Raw genomic sequence first — 15,049 nt, forward strand, 5'->3', positions numbered from 1 at the left:
CCATAGTGTAAATAGCAAATGCATATGAAACAGAACAGAGGATTTGAAAAAAAACAATCTGTCAAATATGAGTATTGCTACACTAAGATGGTTAATGAATACAGGGCCAGCTACAGACCAGTTACAGGGCCAGCACCCTAATGTCATATAGAAGTCTTGTGTTTGTACCTTAGGTTGACGTGTTTTTTTTTATAAATACAGGGCTAGCACCCTAATGTCATATAGACTTGTGTTTGTACCTTAGGTTGAAGTTTTTTATAAATACAGGGATAGCACCCTATTGTCATACAGAAGTCTTGTGTTTGTACCTTAGGTTGACGTCTTTAAGACTTTGTATGACCATTCAAATGTATAAGTATGCGACCAAGAATCAACAAACCTTTTAACCTCAGATTTGTAATTTTCTGAACCTTCTAGTTACATGTTCAATACATCAATTTTCCTAGGTAACAATGTAACAAGGTCAAAAGTACATTCACTAGATAGAAACTGTCCATTGAAAATCTTAATATGTCCAAGTGTTTGTGGGACAGAGCTTCACTAAACATTTTGACACTGATACTGCATTTTTATTCTTAAAGCTTACAGTTGAAAATTTACAAAATCTCATAATAGGGCAAGGTTGTGGAGAAACGGTTAAGGGTTGTTAGTATGTACTTAAAAAGTGGTCTACATTATTTTGAGTAAACTACCCACATACTGGACCAACCAATGTTTATATCTACCGCTTCAATGAATTAAAGTTAATGACGGCTGACTGCTGATTTACTGAAATAAATGTATTAGAAAACTCGAAAAATACTGCCTTCTCATCGGACAAAATATTATGTTGACCACTAAGCGAGGCTCTGGAGTTTTTATCGTTCATTTACACACGTGCTTATTTGTGGGTTAATAAATAAACAAATGTCTATCCACAACTTGTGTTTTGGGACCATTTATTTTTAATTAAAAAAATATTCAAACTATAAAAAAAATCCCGATGACAATGGTTTAATGAAGATAGCTTGAAATGTCACTAGGAATGCTACTTGTGTCTTATGACTAATTTACAAAATTATCCTTGCAAATATCACCATCAGCAGATGAAATGTTGATAAAATGATAGCTAGCATTCAGAAAGTGAGCTATGTACAAATGCATGATGTAAATGAATAATGTGAACACTAAGAGTATGCTGGATTCAAAACACCATGACAAAACATACTATAATGTATTATTGCGTCTTCTCTTACTAAAGAAGAATGCAGTGTAGGTCCCACGTAGCTGTTTCATTACCACAACACCGAACCGGTTCTATATGTACTACTTAAAAGTTTTTAAGTTATAATGCAACTATGCTTTCATTATTTGCACTGAAAACACTAAGCGTTTATGCACGCTGGACAAGAGTGACAGGAAAACGTGTACAATATCCCTCTCAGATTGTCACCTCCTTCGGTCCTTCGTATCCCTCGTTTGAAACCCCGCTATTACGCCGCCCTCTGTCAGGCACATCGCGTGCGGACGTGCGTCTAGCTCTTCTACTTCTCCTGTCACTCACTTCGCGATCTGACCCCTCTGTGTCATCCGTGCGCCCAACGCGGGAGTCGGTCTCATCGCGCTCTGACCGACGGCGCCCTTCCTGTCGCTCCCCGTCGCCATTCTCTCGCTCAGATGTACGTCTTAGTTTACGGCGCCTCCCGGGTGAGTCGGTTACCTCGCGCTCCGACCAGCGCCTTCCGTCCTGGCGTTTCCTGTCGCCCCCTTCCCGCTCCGACTCCAGTATAGCCTCCTGGAGAGCATATGCCTGCAGGGGATTGGTCGGATCCTGGTGCTCGTACGACCGCCCTTTGCCATGCGCGAACCTGTTGTGGTGATACAGGTGCTCCGTGCTCACACTGCGGATAGAGTACACGGGTTTGTCGTGCATGAACGGTTCCGGGTCGGTGGAGATTGTGAGGTTAGAATTGCTAATACCGCGTTTGCCGTTCATTTTTGCGACCGACCCGTCATCGGTCGGGTATGACGTGCACGAATAGTTCATCATGCTGCCGCTCTCTGAAACAGTGTCGAACTGTTGCTTGTTGTCAAGCGTCTGGTGACATATTACATCCAACAAAAGTGGGATCACCGCTAGGAGTATTAGCACGCCCCCAAATCCCCACATAAAAAGGGAGTAGGGGAACAGAATGGTTGTGTCCGTATATGGATTGGGATCCGCCAGTTTATCCTGTTGTACAGTGTACCGGTACTCACTGATTTCAGCCGCTTGTTTTCCGAGAGGAATCATGGCAACACTGACTGAAAAAAAGAAACTCGAATGAATGCACCGTAGACGTTTATGGGACAATAAACGAACGCACACACGCACACTCACACGCACGCACGAACGCACAAAACAAAACAAAAAACACGTATATTCTGTGATCTCAAAATTGAACAAACAAGATGCATAAGCCAATGGTCAACAGTCCTTAAACTTTGAAGTTGTGACATGCTCAAATCCTAAATCTTTAGCCCAAAGGGTTCAATAGTCGATTTATCAATAGTAGGTTGTGAAACGCATTAACATACATGATATGAGGCAGGCGGCCATGGCGGATATCCGTACTATTGTTGAGATGGCCAGCGCTGAGGAGTTCCGGAGACAAACGGCCACAACTGCTAGGATGCACGCGAAAAAGCAAAACACAAGGGCAGCCAACGCGGCGTTCTGGTTGGATTTCATGTTCGGAGGATTTTCTGTAAAGAAAGTCATAGATAGGTGATGGATTCACGTGTTTCAACGCAAACAAATATACGCTTGTCTGAATTTTTCCAAAGTAGGAAAAAATCTGCCTTCAATACCATCAAGCTTTTGTGCTTTTCAGAGTCCAAACTCCTCAAAGTTACTTCCAGCTCAATATATTCTTGGAATCGTTTGTAAGTCTTTTTTTAGTTTTCGGCAATATGAAATGACTTATTTGCAATTACTGACACTCCTTAGTACAAGGTATTTAAGCAGGTTTTAAGAAGCATTATGTGCAGGAGTGCGGTTAGCGGTACGCAGATACTGAGAAATTGGAAATACTAGGTACACTGGCTGGCTTAAAAATCTTTTATAGATATGTATAGAAATTAAAGCAATTTTCGGTACACAAGGCGTGAGGGGTAAGGTACACATGGCGTGAGGGGTAAGGTACACATGGCGTGAGGGGTAAGGTACACATGGCGTGAGTGGTAAGGTACAGAAGGCGTGAGGGGTAAGGTACATAAGGCGTAAGGGGTAATGTACGCAAGGCGTGAGGGGTAAGGTATACAAGGTGTGGAGGGTAAGGTGCACATGGCGTGAGGGGTAAGGTACACATGGCGTGAGTGGTAAGGTACACATGGCGTGAGGGGTAAGGTACACATGGCGTGAGGGGTAAGGTACACATGGCGTGAGTGGTAAGGTACAGAAGGCGTGAGGGGTAAGGTACATAAGGCGTAAGGGGTAATGTACGCAAGGCGTGAGGGGTAAGGTACACATGGCGTGAGGGGTAAGGTACACATGGCGTGAGGGGTAAGGCGTGAGTGGTAAGGTACAGAAGGCGTGAGGGGTAAGGTACATAAGGCGTAAGGGGTAATGTACGCAAGGCGTGAGGGGTAAGGTATACAAGGTGTGGAGGGTAAGGTGCACAAGGCGTGAGGGGTAAGGTACACATGGCGTGAGTGGTAAGCTACAGAAGGCGTGAGGGGTAAGATACATAAGGCGTAAGTGGTAATGTACGCAAGGCGTGAGGGGTAAGGTATACAAGGTGTGAAGGGTAAGGTACACAAGGCGTGAGGGGTAAGGTATACAAGGAGTAATGGGTAAGGTACAAAACACGTGAGGCGTAAGGTATACAAGGGGTAAGGTACACAAGGCGTGAATGGTAAGGTACACAAGGCGTGAGGGGTAAGGTGCACAAGGCGTGAGGGGTAAGGTGCACAAGGCGTGAGGGTAAGGTACAGACGGCATGAGGGGTAAGGTACAGAAGGCGTAAGGGGTAAGGTACACAAGGTGTGAGGGGTAAGGTACACAAGGCGTGAGGGGTCATGCACACAAGGCGTGAATGGTAAGGTACACAAGGCGTGAGGGGTAAGGTGCACAAGGCGTGATGGGTACGGTACAGACGGCATGAGTGGTAAGGTACAGAAGGCGAAAGAGGTAATGTACACAAGGCGTGAGGGGTAAGGTACACAAGGTGTGAGGGGTAAGGTGCACAAGGCGTGAGGGTAAGGTACAGACGGAATGAAAGGTAAAATACACAAGGCGTGAGGGTTAAGATGCACAAGGCGTGATGGGTAAGGGACAGACGGCATGAGGGGTAAAGTACAGAAGGCGTGATGGTTAAGGTACAGAAGGCGTGATTGGTAAGGTACAGAAGGCGTGATGGGTAAGGTACAGAAGGCGTGATGGGTAAGGTACAGAAGGCGTGATGGTTAAGGTACAGAAGGCGTGATGGGTAAGGTACAGAAGGCGTGATGGGTAAGGTACAGAAGGCGTGATGGGTAAGGTACACAATGCGTGAGGGGTAAGGTACAGAAGGCGTGAGGGGTAACGTACAGAAGGCGTGATGGTTAAGGTACAGAAGGCGTGATGGTTAAGGTACAGAAGACGTTAGGGGTAAGGTACAGAAGGCGTGATGGGTAAGGTACAGAAGGCGTGATGGGTAAGGTACACAAGGCGTGAGGGGTAACGTACAGAAGGCGTGAGGGGTAAGGTACTGAAGGCGTGAGGGGTAAGGTACACAAGGCGTGAGGGGTAAAGTACAAAAGGTATAAGGGTAAAGTACACAAGGCGTGAGGGGTAAGGTACACAATGCGTGAGGGGTAAGGTACACATGATGTGAGGGGGTAAGGTACACAACGCGTGAGGGGGTAAGATACACATGGTGTGAGGGGTAAGGTACAAAAGGCATAAGGGCAAAGTACACAAGGCGTGAGGGGTAAAGTACAAAAGGTATAAGGGTAAAGTACACAAGGCGTGAGGGGTAAGGTACACAAGGCGTGAGGGGGTAAGGTACTCATGGTGTGAGGGGGTAAGGTACACAAGGCGTGAGGGGGTAAGGTACACATGGTGTGAGGGGTAAGGTACAAAAGGCATAAGGGTAAAGTGCACAAGGCGTGAGTGGTAAGGTACACAAGGCGTGAGGGGTAAGGTACACATGGTGTGAGGGGTAAGGTACAGAAGGCGTGAGTGGTAAGGTACAGATGGCATAAGGGTAAAGTATACAAGGCGTGAGGGGTAAGGTACACAAGGCGTGAGGGGTAAGGTATAGAAGGCGTGAGTGGTAAGGTACAGAAGGCATAAGGGTAAAGTACACAAGGCGTGAAGGGTAAGGTACACAAGGCGTGAGGGATAAGCTACACAAGGCGTGAGGGGTAAGGTTCACAAAGCGTGAGGGGTAAAGTACACAAGGCGTGAGGGGTAAGGTACACAAGGCGTGAGGGGTAAGGTACACAAGGCGTTAGGGGTAAGGTATAGAAGGCGTGAGGGGTAAGGCATAGAAGGCGTGGGGGGTAAGGTACACAAGGCGTGAGGGGTAAGGTACACAATGCATAAAGGTAAAGTACACAAGGCGTGAGGGCTAAGGTACACAAGGCGTATGGGGTAAGGTACACAAGGCGTGAGGGGTAAGGTACACAAGGCGTGAGGGGTAAGGTACACAAGGCGTGAGGGGAACGGTACACAAGGCGTGAAAGTTAGTTACACAAGGCGTGGGGGGTAAAGTACACAAGGCGTGAGGGGTAAGGTACACAAGGCGTGAGGGGTAAGGTACACAAGGCGTGAGGGGTAAGGTTCACAAGGCGTGAGGGGTATAGTACACAAGGCGTGAGGGGTAAGGTATACAAGGCGTGAGGGGTAAGGTAGACAAGGCGTGAGGGGTAAGGTATAGAAGGCGTGAGGGGTAAGGTATAGAAGGCGTGGGGGGTAAGGTACACAAAGCGTGAGTGGTAAGGTACAGAAGGCGTGAAGGGTAAGGTACAAAATGCGTGAGGGCTAAGGTACACATGGCGTGAAGGGTATGGTACACGCGAAGTGAGGGGTAAGTACACATGACGTGAGGGGTAAGGTACACATGGCGTGGGGGGGGGGGTAAGGTACACAATGCGTGAGGGGTAAGTTACACATGACGTGAGGGGTGAGGTACACTAGGCGTGAAGGGTAAGGTACACAATGCGTGAGGGGTAAGGTACACATGGCGTGAGGGGTAAGGTACACAAGGCGTTAGGGGTAAGCCCACCAAGTAACTTGAAATAGATTAAATCTTATTTAGTACACATATGATGAGACCAATTTTATATGGTGGCTTATTATGGGTGGGATACCTTAAAATAGTATCCGTATCAAACAATAAATTAGCAAATGTCTTCTCTGTTACATTCCATTCATGTATTTATGAATGATTGATAATCGACATGAAGCAAATCGTTCACTATACAGACCGTGACATTATTTAATGCAAACATACAAATATACATTCCCTAATCGTATTACTCCAGATCTCCATATTGTTTAACATTGTACTTACCATAGTTGCCCTCCCCAAAGTCCAGCTTTTTACAGAAGTCATTGATGCACTCGATGCGGTACCAGAGGCCCGTTTGCAGGGTGTTGTCGAATCGGAGGTACGGGTCAGCACCAGTGTTACGGCTACGGACGTACATCCATCCTGCAGTCACCACGCCCACCAGTTGGAGGACGCAAGCCAGCAGGGCGGCACACAGTGCCACCACAAGCAGCACCGTCTTCTTGCCCCGACTCATCCCCATGGCTTTATACAGGGACTACCACAGGAACGAAACGATCATTTAGTGCTTTATTGAGAACGCTTGCGATTTAGGTTACAAACTGCACTTGTGCAACATATTGACTACGAAAGTTTCCTTCAGTTGTTGCACGAGCTTTTGATTATCTTTCCTGCAAACTATTTTTCGAAAGAGTTTTTTGCAGAGTTATGTTAACGTGCCGAGGTCAAATGTCATAATTGCCGGTTCGAATCTTCCAACCGATCGTTTTACAAAGCTCATGAATACTAGCATGCATTTACAAAGCAATATTGCACCCAAATCACGTTTCCAATGTTTTGAAGTTTAAGAATATTTTTTTTTATCTCAGGATTTATCTTTCCCATACTTAATTTCACAAAATCCAGGGTTGGCTCAGTCGGATTTTTCACATTCTCTTGCTTAACCGAATAACATTTCTTAATGTGGATCACTCTCAGTTGGCACTATTGTCCCATTTCAAATCCACACAATGTAAACATTTACATTGTTATATTCCATGTACATTTACAATAAAACTTGCAACAACCTGTGTAACCTGCATATTTTCCTTTTATGTTCAAATAACTAGTTTAACAGGTAAATAACGCCACATTACCTCTATCTAGTTCGTATTAAAACTTAAGTGAACCTTAACTGAAAAATAAGTGAATATCGAGAACGATGTTACGTTGGATTGATCGGTCGGCTGAGCCAAGTTTACTGGCTATATTGGGAATATTGATCGTACAGGTAACTCGTACCTTGTACGGGTTTTCTATCGGGGAGAGTCGTTTAAGCAGGCGCTTCGCATTACTTTATTCTATCATTGGAGACACAAATGCATAACGGAACGTCACATGAGTTGGTTTTACACAACGCGCGATAGCAAACAACTTTAAGCAACTCGACATGAATTAAGGTTTTTATCAGTTCACATGCTTTTCCATTTCGTTCAAGATTTCAGGCTGCTCTGATTCCATACAAGTGAGATTAATCACCATGACAACGTTCAAGATGTTCCGAATGTTTGTCAAGTCTAAAGCGCTCCAAGCATTTTGATTGCAGCAAATTGTCAATGGGATAATTTTGAATAAATCACAGCAACCCAGTACACCCAGTACTTATAATGAAATAAGAGTTTTAGGCGTAATGTGCCGACAACTAGGGTCTCCACTACATACAGATTGATGCGAATAGTTCCGTTGGCTTTTTGAAATTAAAATGATCATATACAAAATCTTCTTGTCTAATGAGTACAATTACCTATAATTCATGCTGTAAATGGGCGGGCTAAGGTGCGCTTATCAAGGCAACCGAAGTTCATCACCATTAAAGTCTTGTCCCTTTCATTTCAAACAAGTTTTAACTCAACCTTACATGGACACATTGCAGTGACTATCGAACTGTTGAACTAAGACACCGCCTATGACCATATTACTCCGTAACTTACTGGACAGGTATTATTTCAATCAAGTTTTAACAAAGTTAAACGTTTTATAAAAAAACACAGTCTCGTTTTCAGTTGTATTGCTTTTATTTATTGGATTTGACTCCAAATAATATGTATAAAAAATAAAAAATATATACGTATATCTGACAACAGAATAATGTACCTGGCAATTTGTATTTGTTTTACACGTTGGAATTCAATATACTAATAAAGAATGATTAAGACGTAAACGTGTCCCATTTTGATGTGTATAACAAATGTACAATCAGTGTTTAAAGCAAAATATTAAATTTGCTTGTATAATATTATAGAATTTACAATAACTGCATCTATGGTATGGATCGTTTAGAACATTCCAAATCTAGAGATTACGAATGACTAGTACCATAACATAAGACACATTGCTTGATAAATGATTTATTAGAAGATTTCTTGAATACTGAAAACAAAATACAACCCAGTGTCACTAAAGCAATTCTCTAATACAGCATATTCCCGTCTGTAAACCGCTCTGTAATAGTTACTGCAATTATTATTTTTTGGTCTTCTAAGCAATTAAGTCAGGTGCAGCCGGTTGTCTACTAATTGTTTAGTAGACCATAATAAATGCTAACTCTCTTAGTGTTCAGCGGGAAATACCTCGCGAATGCCTCTTAAATTGGCCAGTGCATATGAGCGAGCTTCTACCTCACCTGATAAAACCAATTAATGACTAATTGGAAATTTGGCGGTTGTTATCATCACTAAATGGAAATTTGGCGGTTTTAATCTGGATTTCTTGAGCTCTTCTAAATGATGAAATGTGAATCTGCATGGCGTTCCCATGAATGAGCGTGAACACTGAATGTGCTTCAGTCAATAGATACTCAGTATGTGCGAAACAGTACAAACTGTACCTATACAAGTTTGGTATACATGTTACCGACTTCACCGTGTTCAGTTGCTAGTTTTCATGTTCGTTTTCGGATATTACTGAAATGGTTCTCATACCATGCTGGAATTGTAATGTTTATTTGACACTGAACGTGTGGTGCCTCGGCCATGTTTTTCACCTATTTCCATCTTTGCATAGGATTCCCGGTCAGATTCCCCCGTGTCATAGTCCTCATAATCATCATCATCATACCCACGCCCCCTGCTTCTTGCATGGGAGTGGCCATGTCCCTCCCTGTGCCGGGGCTTGTCCGGGAGGTCAACAGCGTAGCGAGAACTGGGCTCGCTCCGAGTCCTGTCGCTCCTGTCCTCCCGGCCCCGCTTCGACCGGTCCCACTTGCTGGCGGCGGTTTCCGGCTCGTAGTAAGGATCGCCCTTGTATTCAGAGTGCACATTTCGCGCGGGCGCAGGTTCAAACTGTTTTTCTCTGACTGGGAATGCGTTCGCGTTGTAACTTTTCCCGCCATAATCGTAGTCGTCGTCGAGATCAGTTTTCCTGTTGATTATACAGTTGAGAAGCACCGGTATGGCGGCGAATCCCACGAGAAGGGAGCCGAAGCCGAAAAGAGCAAGCGAGTACGGGGAGCGGACAACTACCTGGTACGTCATCCCGTTAAACCGGTCCGCTAACTCACCGCTAAGCTGCTGGTTCTCCCCGATCATCCGTATGGTCGGCACTAGACCCAGAATGACTGAAATGAGATGTCAGAAACACTAATTCCGTGAAATATAAAACAGTTATTGTAAAAAATAGTAGACCTCAATCTCGTAATAACATTTTACAAAGTATAAGAAGTAATAGGGAAATTTTTCGGAAACATAGTCACAGTATTCTCTATTTCAAAAAGGTGTCCAAATTGAGATGCACGCTTAACTTAAATATCAAAATCATAAACACATTTTAACGATCATAAGCATTAACGTTCTTTGTAACCGACGTATATACATAATACCAAGTAAAGTTTCAAAACAATATAACTACTCTTCAAAACTTTCATTATAATTAATTAAATTGAATTTACATTAAAAAATACATCTGAAATAAAAGGATGGCTTTGGTACGTACATGAGAGAATAAGCAAGAAGGTGGCGGCGATGAGGGACGTGACCCTGACCTTGGCACGGCCCCAGCAGGCCCGGCTTATCACCACACTGACCACGCCCACCACTGTCAACAGGAAGGAGAACAACGCTAGCGCCTGGTTAGACGACAGGTTCGGTGGATCCGCTGTAATACAAACATACATTATAGATTCACGATCTCATTTGTTTGGTCAGGTCGGGATCTGTGGTAACACAAACATGTAGTGTAGCTTCACGATCTCACTTGGAGTCATTTGTTTCGACAGGTCGGGTTCGCTGTAACACAAACATACATTGTAGATTCACACTCTCCCTTTTTGTCATGTCGGGATCAGTTGTTATACAAGCATACTCTGTAGATTCAATCACACTCTCACTTTTTTGGTCATGGGGGATCCGTGGTAATACAAAAATGCCTCGTAGACTCACTACCACATTTGTCTGTCAGTGTTTGTAGTCCTAGGAGACATCAGTGGGACTGGCAGATATTGCGACATATACAGTCACTTAGTTGAAGTCAACAAATACCTCTCAAGTACACAGGGCATGGTGAGTGGTAATGTCACACACCTATAGCCACGCCCAAAAATATTAATTATAATTAAGACAAGTACAATCATTATCTTCATTTAATATAACTATTATATCTAAAACTATATGAACAAATCTCATTCTTGTAATACAGTACTATTTGATAGATACAGATCCCCAGCATAAGTACACTTTTGCCTTTATTGTAATTGATAATGTGTGGGGCGTAGAAAACCATGCACTCTGCTCTTGTGATTATGTAAACAATGTTCTATCTGTTTCACCCTTTACCTTTCATAATATGCCGTTTTTCTTTTAACAAAACACCTAATAGTTGTAACTGATGTTTGTCTGCCAGTATCATACAACTTTTAAGTACTTAACAATGCTTACATAGGTTATCCTCGCCGAAGCTGATCCGGCGGCAGTCGACCAGGTCACACTTGTAGCGGAACCAGAGTCCTGTCTGGAGATCATATCCGGTATAAGACTGGGGATGCGTCCCCTGGCCACTCAGGTACACCCAGGCTGGCGTCACCAGTCCCACCAGCTGGAAAAGGCAGCCAAGGACCGCCAGCACCGCCGCCGCCAACCACAACACTGTTATCCACACGCGCTTGGACGCCATTCTTCACCACTTATGTACTTTGTTTGCCCTAAACACGTTGTTTACCCACACAGGGTCACTGTTCACATGTTTAATGTCCACATCAGTATGTTAAACTGTTAAACATACATGTTTTGCTTTAAATTCGGTGAAACGTGTGAACTTTAATCACATAAGAATATAGATTTTTAAATCCAGATCTAATCACAAATGTTTATGTCATATTTCAGTTCTCCTATGATAAGATAATTATCATTGAACGTGTATAACTTCCCTCAGGTAAAATGTAAACAAACCTTTAACTTTATGTTTATGTATGTCCTCTTACAGTCAATAGTATGTTAGCATTGAAGTAATACGGCAACTGAAGCATGTCCCTTGACATGTTCAAGTCTGCACAGGTACGCCGAGTGATTTACGATACATGTAGCAAACAACTGTACCATCGCCATTTTGTCAACTGATCGATACAGTAAGGTGTGTCAATAACAAACCGGGAAGTTGCCTTTGTTCACCTATTGCCTGTCTAATGTTGGTCCATTATTAACTTGTCAAGATTCTTATCATCAGGCCAGCGGTCAGTCAGCAGCAATTTTAGTCAATCAATAAGAAATAAAGACTCGAATTTTAAATTTTGCACGGGGTTGGCGGGAACATTGTTTAAGGTGATGTGCTACTCTTAATTCTAGGTGAAACTCCGATGTGCAAGGAAGCAGTATTAAAATGTCGCGTGTTGGGGTGGCAAACATCTACATACATGCAGATGGAACAATATGATTACTAGAAATACATTATCATATGTGAAATATAAGCATGCTTGGAAGGGGACTTATAAATATACTATCGTATATAATTAAATAGCCGTGTAAAGATGATCAAACGCAATATTTGAACAACAGTAATTTTTCTCTAAGTGTGTATGTTCTACACCACCGGTTTATGTTTAAACTTTTTGCAACTGAGCTTCTTTCTGTAGCTTTTCGCATAAATATTGATAATTAAAACGAATTATGGCTTGATAGTTATCTTATAAGATTTTGAGATTTTGGTAGTTTTTGAATGTGAGAAGATAATTTTGTTAACCGTTTATAGATTTGCTGAACACATACACATACGATATTAGTAAATAATAATTATATACACAGAAGAATATATATATGATCGTGAATATGGGTTGTATACAACAGAGAAAGGCAACTAATTATTATTAGCATACTATTTTACGACACAATTGCGTACACGTTTAAACTATGCTGCAGCAGTTGTGGAGTTGTGGTGGACGGATGGGAAAATGTTTCATTTCAACAGCTTCGCCTAATATAAAGACGAACAGAATGGGCATAATATTCGTTCTGGAGAGACTGGAAACCAAGCCAATTCAGGATATCATTCCGTATTTTTACTAATGTATTAAGTAATTGATAAATAAAAACATTAAACATTTAAAAAGAAAATGAAATTCGCCACCAAATTCTTCAGAATCACCAACATTTTTATGTCCACACATACGTTGTATATTTGCCAATCTAAGCTTCTCTATTGGCATATGGTTGTTAAACATTCTAACCTTTTATGGTGGCCATTAACACAATCGTTTTGTTGCTATGAAATCGGTCAACAAACACCATAATCAATAGCGGATCCAGCCCCCACCCATAACATCCAAGTTTATTTTTTTTATTTAAACATAGGATAAAAAAGTATTTAAATACGCCAAAAATGCACTCTTTCGGACTAGTTATTGTTAAAAATTTCTTAGGGGAGTACCCCATTAATGCAGTGTCAAAAATTGGTATTTTCACTATTTCCGTTGCCATAGCAACCAACATTTGTGTTTGACAAATTAGACGTACAAAATGTCCTTACGACCCACTATCACCGTTCCAAGTTTTACTAGCCTAGCTTGTTTACTTCTTGTACCTTGGGATCTAATTTTCGTTGCCATAGCAATCACAATTATTGATAGACAAAAATAAAACGACGCACATCATATCCTAATGACCCTTTATTCACTCACCACGTTACATTAACCTAGATTGCATATCTTGAGTTATTGCAGGATACAGTAAAAATAATGGTATTTTCCCCATTTGTTTGACAAAAATATGACGAACACAGCTTCTTATCCACATACTTACTTTCATAAATGTAGCTTTCTTACCGTTTGGGTAATGCTGTGATACAGCCAAAAAGTTTTATTTTCAATTTTTCCAATGCCATAGCAACTACAACTATTGTCCGACAAAATAAAAGACTTGCAAAATCTTCCGATGGCCCTCCATCCACATATCAAGTATCATTTACGTAGCTAGCATAATTTTGCATTGCCCAGTTAAACCTATCGAAAGGACGGATAGGCGTAAGAAGTGAACATGATAGTCCCATTCGGTGAAACCAGTAGGAAGCATTGTTAAGTGGACAATTTAGTGTCACGTTAGCTGCAATCAAACCGGTTCCAGGAACGGCCCATATTGAAGATGTGTGATTCAAAATCCTGCATGCCCTAATATTATAAATACATACATTTTTCAGTTGGACATGTCACTAGAAATAGATAGACCCCCGCCTTATCGTACGTCATAGTTGCCATCCTGAACTAAATGTTGAAAAAAGACCACTCTCAAGTATGTGCATGGGAAAACTGCTTTAAACGGCTTCGGTTCTGAAACCGCTTGGACAATTCTGTGATGTTTTGTCTGAAGCTTCCTTACATGATATCTCAGTAACTGACTAGGCACAAATTCAAGCAACGACTACCAAACTTATGTAATGACTGGCTGAATAATTCCGTTATAAAATATGTATCAGCAGTGGGCTTCCGACCATGGTATTCGTTTAAATACAGCGGAAGTACTTGCATTGCGAGAAACTACGCTCTAGATGTGAGGTGTTTAAGTGCGACCTAGTTTTGAACTTGTAGCTACTGGCATGTATGATTATGGGATTGCGCATTCCTGTTTAGTGGCCCTCTGACCGTGCTGCTACTGGCGTGTGTGATTATGTGATGGCACATGTCCTGTCTGGAACCCCTTTTACCTTGAATTCCTTGTTTGGAACCCCATTGACCGTGTTGCTTCTGGCGTGTATGATTATTTAATGGCGCATTTTCTGACTGGAACCCGTTTTACATTGTAGCTACTGTATGGCAAGTATAATCATGTGATGGCGCATAACCTGTCCGGAGCACAAAAATTGTTTGCTACTGGCATGTATGATAATGTGATGGCGCATTCCCTGTTTGGAAAAACTTTGACCGTGTTGCTACTCACGTATGTGATAATGTGATTGTGCATTCCCTGTCTGGAACCCCTTTGACCGTGATGCTACTGGCATGTATGATAATGTGATTGCGCATTCCCTGTCTGGAACCCCTTTGACCGTGATGCTACTGGCATGTATGATAATGTGATTGCACATTCCCTGTCTGAAACCCCTTTGACCGTGATGCTACTGGCATGTATGATAATGTGATTGCGCATTCCCTGTCTGAAACCCCTTTGACCGTGATGCTACTGGCATGTATGATAATGTGAAAGCACATTCCCTGTTTGGAACCCCTTTGACCGTGATGTTACTGGCAAGTATAATTATGTGATGGCGCATTCCCTGTTTGGAACCCCTTTGACCGTGTTGTTACTGGCGTATGTGATAACGTGATGGCGCATTCCCCGTTTGGAGCCCCTTTGATC

At 42.5% G+C, this 15,049-nt stretch overlaps 2 protein-coding genes across 2 annotated transcripts; both read right to left on the reverse strand.

The window, feature by feature from the left end:
• Nucleotides 1–578: 578 nt before the first annotated feature.
• On the reverse strand, nucleotides 579–7,450 carry LOC128231195 (uncharacterized). The gene is made up of 3 exons (XM_052943689.1): nucleotides 6,519–7,450; nucleotides 2,557–2,724; nucleotides 579–2,283 (listed from the first exon to the last, which is right to left on the reverse strand). The coding sequence occupies exons 1-3, from the start codon at nucleotides 6,757–6,759 to the stop codon at nucleotides 1,421–1,423; spliced, it is 1,272 nt and encodes a 423-aa protein (XP_052799649.1). The 5' UTR covers nucleotides 6,760–7,450; the 3' UTR covers nucleotides 579–1,420.
• Nucleotides 7,451–8,266: 816 nt separating this feature from the next.
• On the reverse strand, nucleotides 8,267–11,799 carry LOC128230060 (uncharacterized). Its single transcript, XM_052942057.1, has 3 exons — nucleotides 11,147–11,799; nucleotides 10,206–10,367; nucleotides 8,267–9,831 (listed from the first exon to the last, which is right to left on the reverse strand). Exons 1-3 carry the CDS (start codon nucleotides 11,379–11,381, stop codon nucleotides 9,191–9,193), a joined length of 1,038 nt encoding a protein of 345 aa, XP_052798017.1. The 5' UTR covers nucleotides 11,382–11,799; the 3' UTR covers nucleotides 8,267–9,190.
• Nucleotides 11,800–15,049: the final 3,250 nt, after the last annotated feature.

The sequence above is a fragment of the Mya arenaria genome, chromosome 4 (assembly GCF_026914265.1).
Source record: "Mya arenaria isolate MELC-2E11 chromosome 4, ASM2691426v1".
NCBI classification, from domain to species: domain Eukaryota; kingdom Metazoa; phylum Mollusca; class Bivalvia; order Myida; family Myidae; genus Mya; species Mya arenaria.